The 16,060-nt window shown below is 31.5% G+C and overlaps 1 protein-coding gene across 7 annotated transcripts in view; it reads right to left on the bottom strand.

The window, feature by feature from the left end:
• Positions 1-1,017: 1,017 nt before the first annotated feature.
• LOC116770067 (kazrin) overlaps positions 1,018-16,060 on the bottom strand; it is a 64,162-nt gene continuing 49,119 nt past the window's right edge. The window contains exons 8-20 of one of the 7 annotated variants that reach the window (XM_061527836.1): positions 15,832-16,008; positions 12,436-12,580; positions 12,011-12,163; positions 10,448-10,538; positions 9,768-9,952; positions 9,463-9,653; positions 7,976-8,185; positions 7,648-7,806; positions 5,852-5,975; positions 5,394-5,538; positions 3,415-3,526; positions 1,914-2,206; positions 1,018-1,790 (exon numbers count right to left, since the gene is read on the bottom strand). In XM_061527836.1, coding sequence (XP_061383820.1) covers positions 1,655-1,790; positions 1,914-2,206; positions 3,415-3,526; positions 5,394-5,538; positions 5,852-5,975; positions 7,648-7,806; positions 7,976-8,185; positions 9,463-9,653; positions 9,768-9,952; positions 10,448-10,538; positions 12,011-12,163; positions 12,436-12,580; positions 15,832-16,008 — 2,121 coding nt within the window. In that variant the 3' untranslated portion in view covers positions 1,018-1,654. Of the gene's footprint in view, positions 1,791-1,913; positions 2,207-3,414; positions 3,527-4,250; positions 5,098-5,393; positions 5,539-5,851; positions 5,976-7,647; positions 7,807-7,975; positions 8,186-9,462; positions 9,654-9,767; positions 9,953-10,447; positions 10,539-12,010; positions 12,164-12,435; positions 12,581-15,831; positions 16,009-16,060 lie in introns of those variants that run through there. The other 6 variants (XM_061527839.1, XM_061527837.1, XM_061527838.1 and 3 more) reach the window with 6 other exon arrangements.

The following is a 16,060-nucleotide window of genomic DNA, read 5'->3' as shown; positions in this document are numbered from 1 at the left end:
ACCAGCTAGCGTCAATAATCAATATTCGAACTTTATCATGTCTCGTAAGCAGTTCTCACCTACATGCTCACTGTCACCAATAGATAAGTCCATAGCTGCAATGTATTTTCTTATAAAATGCAAGAAAAAATACTTAATTTTGTAAGTTCCATTTTACTATTATTACTAAATAAAATCGTGACGATGACGTCATCATGTTCTACATTAACAACTTATATTGAATTAGGCTTTAAAATGTTACACAGAGGGTGTCTCATAAGTAATGTTGGTTTTTATGTACCTATGACAATTGATAAGGACGTTTTATGAGATTTTATTGGAGAAATATCCACGTTTAGTTAAATGAAAAGAAGTTCTCTTGCAATAAGACGATTCTAAACCATATAATTCAAAAGTAACGCGGATAACGAATGAAAAAATTGGTATTATTGTACTCCTTCTTGAACCACTGAATCTTACCATGAAACCCTTTATCCCTTTGAACCGCATTCAGTATTTAGTCTCGACCTTGCACAGTCAGATTACTACTTATTCAGATTCATTGCCAAAATTCATTCAGTGAAAAAATTTAATAAAAAGATGTTGCAAAAGCAGTACGTCAATTTCTTGCATCAAGTTCAAAATTTGTTTGGGTTACAATCATGAAATACGATTGGCTATATTTCGATTACTTATTTTTGATTTTTATTAAAAAAACGGGTCTGCATTTAAAAATAATTAATTTGACGTTACAAATTTTTATTTTTAAAAGTCGCGTAAAATTGTCAATAGCGTCATGCATGCTGTAAAAATCAAAATGACCACGAAAAAGTTCATTATATATCATATAAAAATGTAAATAAAACGACCAAGGAATATTTTTTTATTTTTATTTACGACATTCATAATTATTTGGTAACTAAATATCACAATCAAAACGGAATCACATAACATTAAAATATATAAAAAAAAAAAAACAATAAAAAGTGAACGAAATTAAATATAAATGGAAAAGATGAAAATAAAAAAAAATATTTTATTACAAATTCAAGCTCGTTTGCAATGAACATTAAAATTATTTATTCATACAAATTGACTAATACCATTTAAATTTCATATCAAAATAAGATGCTTAAGTGTGTGTTATTTTATTATCACAGTGTATAGTAACAATACAGCTTCAAAACAAAATAAAAAAAAAATATATAAAAATATTAAGTAAAGATTAAAAACTTTATAAGGTATAATTAAAAACTTAGTTTTGATATAAGTCATCAGTCTATTAGGTTGTCTGATTTGAAATTGATATGACTTTAAAAACACTTAACGGGTATAGGAACCTTGATATTCAAAAGATTTACATGAATGGTTCTCAATATTAAAATTTATTAGTAATGTGTACTTATAGAAACTAAATTAACTGAAAAGAACAAATTTTAATTCCATAGTACATTTTTTAAGATTCGGATACACATAGCATATACTTTGCACGATGACTATGACTATTAAATTTTAAAATATTTATCGAGTATAATGCCAATCCTCTATTATTGCCTAATTTTTTAAACGATTTACTCTAAAATACACGAAAAATCCCCCTTGATGATGGAAATCTTCCTAAATCCTTATAATAAAGAAGCATTTGTAGCTTACTATTATATATTTTTTCCTCGGTTTAAACCGTCGTTTTGCTCGAAGCATTAATATCTCCTATACTTTTCACTCGTCTGTGACGTCTTTGCTTATTTCCGTCAGATGTTTCAGGTAACGGTGAACTGACTCGATGAGATTGATCTACTTTTTGTCCGTACCTGAAAAAAACAATTATATATATTTTTTTCTAGGTAGGTTCCTAGGTACGTATCAAAACAGTTTTTAATTGTTACATTGATTTAAGACTCATCATTTCCCAAAGACAATAACTTCTTGCTTACCTGTGGGTGATATTATAATCTTTGCCATCATTAAGGCGCTGAAGGCTATCCTTTGTGGATACGCTAGACTGGGAATATAAACTCAAAGGCGTATATATCGGTTCATACTCTGCCAGTGTCGGTGGTGGAGCGTATGTCATGCTCAATTGAGACAGCGTCCGCACTGCTATAGGAGGTGAATAAGATATGTACGGTTGTGTCAGACTCATCACGCTAGAACTCTCGCTTGAACTGGATGGTGATGGTCTATCGTGCTTCGGCTTGAGAACACCCAACGCTCGTGTTATAGAGCCCTGTAATAATAATAGCTTTGTTATTGTTGTATTTCTAATCGTAAATATAATGACTCGCTTTTATAACGAGGGGTAAAATTAGGTTTTTGCGCTTTTTGAAAAATCTCATCAAATTTACAAAATTTTGAGCTCTCTGTCATTGTTATAGTTAACGAAAAACTAAAGTGCTCCTACACGCACTAACATATTTTTCAGCACCTTGAGTTGTTTTGGAGTTGTTACGAAATTACGACAATCAAATACTTTGGCACTATCTACGAAAGAAATCAAGTTCGTCGCATTCTTCCGACGAGACTTGAATTCTTGCACTGCAGAAAAAACGATAAAGTGACCTAAAAATAGGATCCAGTATGCATTCTTTATAAGAGAACCTCGGTGATATTTCAAGTTGTATTAAAATTTTTAATTTTTTAATACCATTTTTGATTTTGAATGCAGAAGACGATATAATCCGGGACTCTACAGGAAATATAAATAGTGGTTATATAAAAGAAGTGAGCTACAGTGATCGAAGAATTGAACAATCCCGGTTTTATTCCAGCCATATTCTCTAAGGGAGGTTAAATTTGTTCTCACTTGCTTTTTATTTGGGTACATATGTTTTTACAGTATGCTTATTCGATATTGCGTCAAGTGCTATAGTCGTGAGAGTTTTCTTTGCTACAAGTTCTTTAATTTCGAAAGAAAATATAAGGCGTCCCATATGGTTTCAGTAGTCGATGTTTAACTTTTTTTAGGAACAATAGTGGTGTTTTTTTATTAAGTCTGATTTTGGAGGAATAATACATAAATGTATAAAGACTAGAAACGGTAAAGTGTCTCTTGGATTGATTTGAGGATAATAGCTGAAAAAAAACACCAGTCTGAGGTCTAAAAACAGCTAACGGATAATGATTTGTGTAATCGCAATCAATCGATATGTAAATGCAATTGAGCTGTAACGTTTTATAAAGAGATTATATAAAACACGTTTGGACTGTTGGTTCGCCGAATATGGATTTGCGTCGGGTCAAGGGGAGCAATGGTTTTGAAATTCAAATCGAGAGTGTTACTCAATCAGCTTAGGTTAATGTTGGGATATGATTGAAAAAGTAGCAAAATATTTTATTTTTGTTAAAGTTATATTAAATGGAAATATAATTATGTGTTCTATCATGTTAAGAGAAGTAATTTTATTTATATGAAAAAATATGTAAAAATGACCTTACCCTTAGACTATGTCGTCTAGAATCAGCGCTAAAGTCAATTCCAGGCAAGCCTGTCGCAACCGATCTTGAAAACGGTCTTCCCAACATCCTTATTTGGTGACCAAACATATTCCTGAAAATGACCCATGTTATTTATTTTACTTTTTATATGTACAAATTTGAGATATTTCAGACACTAGTCAGATAGCAGTCAGCTATAAATTTTTATTATTTCACCCTCAAATTTGTACTAAATTGCAAAACTTGCTAACACACAAAAAGCAAACATGCACTTTCTATTTTTTTAAGTACTGTAGATATTGGAATACATTAAGTTGTTTGTGAAAGGGACGATTTTTTTATTATGGTATTCTAACTGAGCTATTGGACTTCAAAAATTCGGCATAGACACCAAAAGCATGATGCACTTAAAAATAATACGAATCATGCTAATTGTGTATGATGACAAAAATGGCCTAGAAAAAACTGAAGAAAACATTTAGAAATCTGTGTTATAAAGAACAATACTGATAAATGTTATTCTTTAATAAACTCATTTAAGAACAAAATGAAATAACAGTATTTTTCTTTACTCTTTAAAACAATAACAATCAGAATGTCTAAATTAAAGTAGACAAGCATAATATCACAGTGTTCGAAATTAATATGGATCGAAAATAAATCAAATTTATTATGGAAGAAAGTTGACGGATAGAGTGGACAAAGGCCGAAAGTGCGTTCTAATGATGATGACAGAGAGGCATTCATGACGTATCGATAAAATGGTTTACCGTTCTGTCTCGATGCAAGGATCGCCAAGTTAGGGGTGATGGTCAAGAAAAGAAATTGGCTCGATATCCCTTTAGGTTTATCATTTATAATTTATTCACATTTATATGTTTTAATAGTATTATTTTAAAACTAGTACACCGTTCTCAACTTTACAATATGAATGTATACAAGTCAAAAACATAAGTATCTTACAGTTTTAGTAAAAACTATTTATTGTTATAATCCTAAAGCTATTGTGAATGGTTCTGTTTTTGTATCTCAGAAATTTTACTGTATTTAATAACTTCATTATGTTTTAAAATGTATAAATTGAAATGAATTATTTAAAATATTCTTGAACTTATTACCATAATGGGTCATAGCACCCCCTATTATAAAGCATTAAATGCTTTGACATTAGCTACTGCGTATGTTATACATTTACTTAAATTACCAAAATTGATCTTCCTCGAATAACATTAAGGGTTACGTACTAGACTACGCATTGGAATATTTCAGGGGTCACACGGCGAGACATCAAATCTAACACAGATGAAGGGGAAGAGCGCGACAAGATATTGTATTGAAGATATTTAAACATTCCGTACGCTTTACTAACAAACCACAATCGTTTCTATTACTTATCAGTCTTCATCGCTCGTAAAGTTTCAATAGAAATAATATACACGAGCAATTTGAAGAAATAGACACCTTATATGGTATCGCGAAAAAATATTCCCGTGGAAAAATAGCTTTAAGTATTTTCATAAGGTAATGTTACAAAGTTATAAATTGTTAAAGGACATCGAAGCGACATTTATTTCCTGAAGGAGAGTTTTTTGATTTTTTTGGATTTATCTTTGTTTTGTGGACAACATGGATGCTCGGGCAGCCTCCACTTGCAGTTCTTCCACCTGGCAAAATATCGTATACCTGCAGGATTGCACCTCATATTATAATTATCTACAGGTTGCATACCTACGGGATGTGACCGTGACAACGCAATCATGCAGTGCCATTTTGTGATTTTTGCACATTTCCTGTCGCAATTTGATATATTGCAATTGTACAATTGAATATCGAATAAATTGTCTTTTCTCGTATCAAGGAGCACCGATGATTTAAATAATTCGAATTAATACTGTAGTTTTATGCAATGTTGATAGTCTAATAAAAGTGAACTATGGAAGTAAAGATTAGTCCTAGGCTATATCAAGTTTAATATATACCTCGCTGGGATGACAAGGGCATCAAATTCAGCTACCAAATGCCTTCGAATTATACTCTTCGACGGTGGTATACCAAGCGCCGTGGCCATGGTCTCACCAGTGAATGATGGTTCCAGTACCACCAAACCACCATGGACACCGCTATCTATTGTCACGAAAGTACAAAACCAATACAATATGATATGTTTTATTCTGTAGCTAAGAAAATATTTGTAATATGTAAATGAAACTAGTATTATTCGGATTTACTACGCGGATTTTATTATTTAAAAACTACGTTCACACCTCGTCTGCCCGTGATCACGGTTGCTGCAAAGTAACCGAAACGTCGGGATTATGTAGTTTTTAAATAATAAAATCCGCGTAGTAAATCCGAATAATACTAGTTTCATTTAAATGAATACTCGCGAAAATCTTAGATCTCATTATTTGTAATATGTATTTCAAATACAAGTTACCTTTAAGATTCTCAGCAAATTCACCCAAGTCGATATTGTGAGACCAACGCATAAACCTTTGATTGGTCCAAACCAGAGGGTCCGCATCGACATTTTCGCACTGATGCCGCCGTACTGCCAGTGCCTAACAGAAGAAATGTTTATATGAACGATATAGTTATTGTATGTATAATATTCTTATACCGGGAATATCATATAACTAAAGCCCAGTGAGGAAAAATGTAAAGATTAAAAAAATATATATGTTAAAAGAACAAAGTATTTCGCAAAATAATTAGAGAGATCATCAATTCAAACAAGTCCAAATAACACAAATCCCTGGAGATATACAAAATTTCTGAAACATAAAAGGAAACATTGTGTAAAATGTCACTAATAATTCATAGAACATTATTACAAGTACCTAAAGGACAAGATGAACGAGGACAAATTTCGGTCAATGTCACAGTGGAATTCAAAAGAGCTTGAATAACAAATGATAAATGAGACTATGATTACTGGGGCAGCGGCTATATGAATTATTGTAGTCCCAGGCTTTGTTGGCGGAATTATTTGTGCCAAATATTACAACAGTCTGCTGTCATTCTAAATTCAAAGTCAATTAATTATTTATTAATATATATTAGGATAACCAATTAAAAAAATATTAATATCATATATTAAGTGTGTGAAATGATTTATAAAGTGCAACCTGAATTGCTGTTGTGGGTAGTAAAAGCGGTTAGTAAATAAGAAAATACACCCTGTAGTATTAAATGTTTGCCGTAACGTGTTCGCTGAGTTGACGCTTGCTCGAGGCTGTTTTGACTGTTTGTGCACGCCCTAAGAGGCTTCAGAGCCATTTATTTACTTTTGCTTTATCTTTCTTTCATCGTAAAAAATGCTGTTTATTTTACGAATTTAACTTACTTTGGGATAAAAAGAGACAAACAATGGTTCTACTATGCTAAAGTGAATTCAGTTTAATATTATTAAACATTCGTAGTGATTTTTTATGACTCATTATACACATGGTACATTTTGAAAAAATACCCATCAATGTTTACTTTCGGAAATGTTCGGAAAGATATTATTGTTATTTTTAAACTTTAATTAATAATTTAATATTAATATCCGGCTCGAAAAAGGAATCAATCAATTTATGAATTTTTAAATTAATTATAAACCAGTGTCATTTATAGTACTTAAATGATCGAAAATAACTTCATTAAATTAGAATAACCAAACTATTTAGATCCGTAGACAACTAAACAAATTAATGAGTCAATAGTATCGACAAAGCGGATCGACCTAATTGAATTTTCACAAATCAGAGGACTTTTCGTTCTAAGTGGATCGAGAGCCAATTTAATAAATGATGGTCGCAGGATAAAACTCTTGAGTACTTTTAAACTAGATGTGTTATAATATATCGTTATTTTGGAAGCTACGCTTTCAATTTAATATTCAGGCTCGAAGTTGACCAAAACTATATTGTATAAAATTAGTTTACCAAAACTATATTGTATAAAATTAGTTGACATTAACAAAGATTTAATGTATTTAAGCCTCACCATTGGACTCCCGTACTTAAAACATTAAGGAGACCAAATCTATTTATATACTTACCTACTATTATAATATCGTGATATACATACACAAAATTATCAAAAAAGTTAAGATACTTTTACACTTTTTACAAGCACACACTTCCACACAAACAACCATTTTCCCTTTAGGTTATTAGGTTTTCTTTCAAGTCTTAACAAGTTCAAAATATTTTCAGGTTCGATCATATTATCAGTATCGGCTCTTACTTGTCTATCATATTTCATGATTCGTAGCAAATGAATGCCGTGAACAATGGATGCCTGATGGAACTTTCTCGTAACACCAAGATATTTCTCCAGCTCCTTCTTGCTGATAGTATCCAGCATTCTAGCATCCACTAAATTGGCTAAAAATGATTCTGCGTACTGGGGACAAAATAATATCTCAGAATAGTGCCCACATGAACATTTGCAAAAGTAGCAATCTTAGATAATAAGAAATGTCTTCTTAATCACATAGTAATATTCTTGAACGGCACTAAACACATATTTCAAAATCTTCGGCGTAAATAATAAATATAGTATGATAACTTACCTGGGATAGCCCTAGATCTGGCAACCACTCCGCAGCAACCCATGCATGACTCAGCTGTCCGATGCTAGGGTTCCGTACGAGGTCCGGCCGCCGTCTCTCTTCGATGGCCAGCCGCAGCTTCTTCCTGTGCATTGGCTGAGTCACCCCCAACCCGACCTCAAGATCCGTGTCCGTCAACTCGAGCAGAACCTGCCCATTCAAAGCACGGATCTAGAAACAACCAGAACACAATATTTGACGCAATAGCGTCATGCTCTTTACCTAAATTAATAACTGTGATTTGATTTTGTTTTTTCATTATGGAACATATGGGGCTAAGAATTTCATGTGCTAACATAGTTTGTTCTTTTTAAAGGGACATAATTTTGTTAATAGCATTGTAATTGTATATTATTACTGCAGTAGCGTGCCATACAGTACTAAAATTATGCCTAAAGCATTGAATAACGTTAATCGCAAATGTTTGTTAGGTAAGAGGATTTCAACATTAATTCATCATCAATCATATTTAATAACTTAAAAATCCAAACGGAATTTTAATAATTAAGGTAGATTGATTATTTTTTTTGTTTTTAAAAAGAGCTTTAAATATTCGCCATAATTTTTTTGTTTAATAAAATCTTGTTACTTCCCACTCAGAGAGCCGGCTAATGTGATTTTCATATAAAATATGGAGCACTCGATGTCAGGAGCGTTATATGAAAAACTCCCGATAGTGTCAGCTTTATGAGCTTTGAGGTTTCAGTATGAATTTTCAATATTTATATTATTTTTAGGACGGCGGCATTACGTAAAATAAAAAATATTTAAATTTTTTAACAGAAACATACGTTTGATATACTATGTATGTCAGTTGATTCTCATAAAATATAGGGTATAAGAATGTAGAGTTCACATTCTGGAATCTATTTAGTCAATAAGTTTTGTGACTAGAAATATGTCACAAATTTTACTTCAAACATTTAATTCAAAACAACTCAGACACAATTGTTGTTGCATAACAAAAAGCAGGATGTTATTCCTATCGGTTTGATATTGTTTTTGTATTCTAAATTTTCAATAAGGAATGGCATCAAATATTTGATCCTGATATAAAATTGCAACGTCTAATATTAATAACACGAGGGCATTACGGACCGATAACGAACGTGATTTAAATAAACAAATAGATCGATAAATCTATCAGGGGACTTTGTGACGGAACGTAATTTACATATAAATGTAATAAAATTGTTATTGTGAATAATTTTGTACTGATAGTCGTACATTCAATTTAACTGTTACGATTGATAAAGTGTTACATTAGTATTTATAATGGAATAAAAATTTTATTCGTTACAACTTCAATGTCGTCGTTTTAATCTATAATAGTAAAAAATAGAAATATTTTTGACTAACTATTATCACACTTACCTTATTAAGCGAATTATAATTGTTATGGTCTGTACTGAGTGAAAAAATTTAAATCGAGATAAAATATTACTAACCTTTCCACTTTTAACATTATCAGCAACAGCAGCTGCATATTGCGGCATGCCAAGAGCAAGTTCTAGCCAGGCGATGATGGCTGGTGCCCGCCATCTTGATAGAGGTAGAGAGGCAGCTTCGCGTAATGCCGCCTCACTCCCTAAAGGAGACCAAGCGCGACTTGTGCTGCCCGTGCCGGCGTATATTGGCTCTATTGGAAGACAAAGTTTAAGTCTCTAATTAAAACAGAAAAATATCTTACGTAATAATAATAAAAGTATTTAAACATCATTTTGGATTTTTTTGTCAAAGGATCAAAATTTACCGCTCTCGTGACCACTACTGGCTGCGCTTCCGGACTTGGTGCGGTGTCTGCTTCTAGCAAAAACGCGAGATATGGATCCCCAAGCGGATCCCCGACCGCGGCCGGCCTTGGATCCCCCAGGACGGGTCCGCATCCCTACCATACCAGAGTCACATTCCCCCGGACTCGATAACTGCTCAACTGACCTAGAATTAACCTAAGTATATGACTTTCAAGGTTGTATAACTAAAAACAAAGTTCAAACGAACAGAATGGATTATGTTTCCATATTTTTGCTAAACGATCAAAGTTTTAATGTCTTTGACGATAGCCCAGTAATAAAATATGTTTTATGATATCTATGTAATCGACGAGAATATTATTTTTTTAACTATCAAATGAAATACTTAATAAAATATCATATAAATATACATTTCACTACTCATCATTTGCAGTTGTTAAATTCGCCTCCGGGAAGTTCATTTAAATTCAATTTAGCAACGTTTTAAAGTGCATTTTGTTTTTTTAACGCTCTTCCCTGGAATTAATAATTCCGCTTAAAATATTTTTCATCACGTCTGTGCACATAAGTACAGACTGATTTATGTATAGATATAACATCAATTAGTTTAAAAGATTTCGCTCTGATGAAACATTTAAATGTTCTGGTATTATTTAAAAAAAGATTTAAATAGACATACCTAGATAGTGATCCAGCATCAATAGATCTTGTGAATGATGAACCGCTGTTATGTGGTGAGAGAGTCGGGCTACAGTCACGGGGCGTGCTTACTATCGAATAAAACGATTGGTTCACTTTACTTATTATATTGATAAGATTACAAAATAAGACCTAACCTTTAAGTTTTTAATGAAAAGAATGTAGAAGAGTGTAAATTAGATTTACTAAGACTAATCACAACCAACTTATGTCGTATACAAGATTAACATTGAAGACCTAGATTATAGATAGAGAGATTATATAGGCGAAGGTATATTAATATATAAAAAAACATTTTTGAATTGAAATTAAATTAAGCTCCGTTATATTTTTTTTAACTTTCATTATCGTTAAAACTTCTCATCCCAGCGGCGCTGCGAGAAAATAAATTAATTTTTCAATTATAACAAAGTTGACTTAGCCTACCTAAACATTTAAAAGGTCGACTTTTATTACAAGCTCCTTAAAAATATATCTAAATTGATTTTCAGAAACCGGTTTCCCCACGAACGAGGCCAAGTGATTTGTGCGATCAATTTATAAAAATATTTTTGTTTACTTCAATCAAATCTATTTTGCAAAGGATACTAATATTATTTTCTTTTCAAATATAATAGATTAATATAATATAGGTGAGAGAATAACTATCTTTTAGAACAAAAAAACTATTGAACTATCTTTACAATGAGAAATGATTTAATGAAATTCAAAATTTTATGAACATCTGTACAAACAAGTTATAACCAATAACATAATATAATACAATATTTCGCTTTTAAAGTATTATACTAAGATTATTATTAAATAATTTATTTCATGTTCCTTAAAACACATACCAAGTATACATACTAAAGTATACATAAAAACAAATCTCCTCCAATAAAACCAACTAAAATAATTAATGAAATTAGGATTAAAATAATTTACAAACAATTCCCATTATACATTTCAAAATCCTATGCAAAATACTGTGGAAGCGTTAAAATGTAATTCATTATTAAGACAAATTACTTACTCAATTACTTTTTTGAAGTATCCCTAAATGGTAAAGACTTTTATCTCCGGAGATTTCAATTTACACTTTGACAATTGTTACCAACTTTAAGGAAACTTAACCAACTAAAACAAGTCAAATGTTATCTGAAAATTAAATCTTTTTAAGAATAACTTCTATTTTTGTATTTTGTGATCTATATAAAAAGCACTTAAGGCACTTGGAGATTAATTAAAAACATCCAAGACACGTCTTTCAATAATCTAGTTAGCGACGACGTGTTTCTTGGGGTAAAATGTAAAATTTTTCCTCAAAACCGCTCCATTATGGTTACGGTTGTTATTTCGCGTTCACTCGTTCACATTATTTCAAACAGGGTATCCATGAGTTTACTTTATATAAAAGCTTTTGCTATTGAAGCGATTAATTTATTTTGATAAGTAGATAATATTAGAACAACATTTCGATTCTTTTTGTTTTTATGTTACACTTTTATTTAATTCTTTATCAGGTAAATTAAATTCGAAGGTAAGTTATAGCAATACTTACATTGGTATACAGGGTGCGCGGATGACACCAGCGATACAGCATCTGTATCGTATGGGTCGAGGGTGGGAGGCGCGCCCTCTGCGGTGGAGTCTGATAGGTTTCCGCCGCAAACCGACGTGGCGCCACCATCGCTACTACCTGTCACTGACGCGGCTTTATTCAATTATTCCAAATTTAACATATGCCGTTTCTGAATTAAGGTTGACGAGTTCTATTTAGGATGTATTTGATGGATTCTACTTGGTATGAAAGCTCTGGTTAGGATGACATTCATTTTATAACAGGAAGATTACTTTGTTACTTATAAAATTCAATTACTTTAAGGTGTAAGTGATTGTGTTTAAAAATAACAAGTTAGGATAGCCATGGAAGAAAAAGGTTTTATAAAACACTGTAGTAGAATTAAAGTATAGAATTGTAGTAACCTCTAACTCCAGAATCTGCGCTGCAGCTACCTCTATCACCCATCAAACCAGTGGGACCTCCAAGCATCATTGGAGGCCCAATTCCCAAAGACGCCACACTCTCACCTTCGGACAAACACCCTGCTGCTTGTAGTTGTCTTCGAGCCTATTGGAAAAGCACCTGGTAAGCTATGTTGCATCCGATAACATTATATGCCCTCGACTAATATCAACCAATTATTAGATCAAATTTAGCCTTCAATAAAAGTATCTTTCTTGAAATAATAAGTACATTCAGGAAGGATTTTTCATTCAATTTCATTCATTTGGTTAAAATTTTGAACTAATTTAAAAATTTTACTTAGCTTATTTTATTAAAAATCCTCCATTATTTATTATATTTCAGTATGTGTGTATTTTCTAACAAGTATATATTTATTTGCATATATATAATACATATATACACATTATTCTTGTATACACAGAAATTATACATATATATATATATATATATATATATATATATATGACATATGTGTGTGGTACTTCAATAATTTGTGACTGATTTAAAATGATTTCAGGAAACAATTAATTTCCTACTGTAGAGAAAATAATTTACCTTAGCGACTTATTTACAACAATTCGCAAGATTATATAAGGATCAGACTTTAATGATTACCAAACAAATTGACTCACTCATTACTATAGAGCGAGTAAGGATTATAAACATTTTAAACATACATTAATATTAAAGTCTCGCTAAGCCTTAACACTCGGGATCTAATGCAAGCGAATGATATATTCATTAGACGTTTCCCAAGACAGTTACTCGTTGATTGCTCGAATACATCGGCTGTAATTAAATATTCCACATTAGATACAATATGTGTACACTTTATAATTAAATCTTATTACACATTACTATACTAAATTATTACCTATTTTTATATATTTTTGTTCTCAATATTTATTATAACATTTATATATCCGGGCTTTATTATATTTACGCTATCGACAATTCATCGCTGAACGCTAACAAAGCCACACAAAGTGGCTATAATTTTCATTTGATCGCGTAAAGCCTGTAAAATGAGGTTACCGTGCTAGTTATAGAAGCTTTTTTTGTGTAAAGAATACGTTTTTATTTATAAGAAATATATCTAGTTATAATATTTTTACAACGACTCTAATATAAACATTTTATAATGATTTACTTCGGAATATTGTATTATAGTCTCTCTTAGTTTATCGAGTATATTATGCGGTGTATTTTGAAAAATAACATCCAAAATATAAGTTTGGTTTAAAATTTAATTGGATATGAATAATGACAATCTCCAATTACTCATTCCTTTATAATTCGTATAAGTTTCCTATCAAAAAAATACATTCATTTCATCGAGGTTTATTTATTCCGTCTGTATTTACGATGCTGGAGTATTATCAATAAAATTTCATAAAATGTAACAAGTGAAGCCCAAGTATACGAAACATTTCCCTGAAACGCGATACCAATACGTGGGAACATTAATAATATCACGTACATTTTATTTTCCCCGTAGTACCTTAGTACCAATTAAGGTATGTTTTCATCCAAATAATAAAATAATTGAAGTAAATATTGTATAAATTTGATCAAACATATCTATTTTGTAATATGACCTGACCTAATTATACACTATGTTATCGGGAAACATTTGTTCTTTATATTCCGTACCGTTTTCATAACGACTAATTTGAAATTGTAATTAACGCCGCATGTCGGTGATGGATGGCTGAGGGTAGATTGAGTCTTATATATCACGCTTGTATCGTGGAATAATTATTACCGCTCTTCTTATTTCCCATCCGATAAAGAAAATTCTATGTCGATATTAACATAATTTTGCCATTTTCATTACAGTGTTCGATCGACTGAAGGCTATATGTTATCCTGTTTCATTATATTATTGGCATGCTTAAAACGCTATTCATAAATCTCTGCTGTTATTATATAGGAAACAGAATGATTGATTAGTCTGAATATTATTGGACTATTTGCTCTTTCCATAAAGTTATCGAAGTAATAGCGAAAAAACATCTAAAATATGTCCATACATATTTCGTTTAAGAAGAACTGCTTAGCCCAGTTCGTTTATAAAGAATTAACAAGGTATTTGGGTCGGTGAACTTTTAATATTAAACCATACTTTCAAAGGTCAGATGGTCTAGTGATTATAGTTTTTCCATTATGAAAATAGCTTAGTACTGATTAGTTTTATAACACTGAGTATAAAGATCTCATATCACAAAGTAACACAACGTTTACGTTTGATTCCTCTGTAAAGCACAAGTTTAATGCTGAGGAAGAAATGTTTTAAAAGATTTCGAAGAAAATTGAAAACACATAAATTTCATACTTTAAAATCTAAATAATTTAACAGAATAATTACTAACTTCGAATTCGAGCTTATGATGTCAAAAAAAAACTTAAATAAAATTTTGGATACTTAATTTTTTTCAGGACAACTTATACATATATAACTATCTGTATAGACACTTAAAATGTTACAGTAATTAGATTTATATTCAATCAAAGACAGACACGACTCTAGAAAGCTGATGGATCTATTGTAATTCGGAACATTAAATTCATGTCCTGTGGGTTTTATATGCTTGACAGCGGCTGTCACTTAAGAATACTCATTTCATTAATATATTATGAGTGAATATTGTTCGACATTGAGATATTACGTTTCCGCGTACACGTGCTTCAATATCATTAATCGCACTCGAACGAGTGATGTCCATCATTTTCCTCTATCCAAGCTTAACGGGATAAGTTTATAAATTATTTGTGTGTTGAATGCAATTAAAAAAACTGATATCATTTATTTTAATTTATAAAATTGGCATATTAAATACTCTAGTTTAACATACAAAAATTGATACTAGAACATATGATTTTTAGTCTGAGAAAAGGGTACTTTTATTGAACATTAATTCAATTATACCAATTAGTGGATACATGATTTCCTCTAACTTATACCTTTTGATCATAGATAATAATTCAATGTTCAAACGTTCCACAACATAACGGAGATGGTTATCGAGATTCCATTGGCATTGTTCCTTTAACATAGTTATGTTAGCTTAATTCCAACATTTACAATGTTATATGAAGAATTCTTTGTACCTTATTAACATTGCTTCGTAAATTATTGACATAATAATCGTTAATCTTGTTATTTTCAGCTTGCAGTAAAAGGTGTTTTTTTACGTATGTACACGATATTCTGGAGGAATCTTCTTTTTTATTAAGCAAGAACATAACTTGCATATGTCAGTCGAATTACATTAAAACTTTACCCAGTTTTTTAGTACTGTAAACCACATATAGGTACTTAAAAATATTTCAATTGAATTTATTGAAAATACCTCAAAAAGCTGTTCCCTAGCATGCCGCAACTGCGTATCACGGGCGCTGAGTGCGGCCGCCAGTTGTAAAGAGCGCTCTGCCTCGTCGCGGGCATGCCGCAACAATGCCGCACGCTCGCGTTCGCGTTCAGCTCGTTCTGCACCCAGCGCTGAGGACGCACCGCTTCGAGACCGCATCTTTGTTTTACATTAAATGTAACGTGATATATTCCCATATTCAACTACATAT

This window comes from Danaus plexippus (genome assembly GCF_018135715.1).
Source record: "Danaus plexippus chromosome 13 unlocalized genomic scaffold, MEX_DaPlex mxdp_15, whole genome shotgun sequence".
In the NCBI taxonomy this organism is placed as follows: Eukaryota; Metazoa; Arthropoda; class Insecta; order Lepidoptera; family Nymphalidae; genus Danaus; species Danaus plexippus.
Note: the sequence above shows the minus strand (reverse complement) of the source record. Positions and strands in the feature narration are given on the sequence as shown.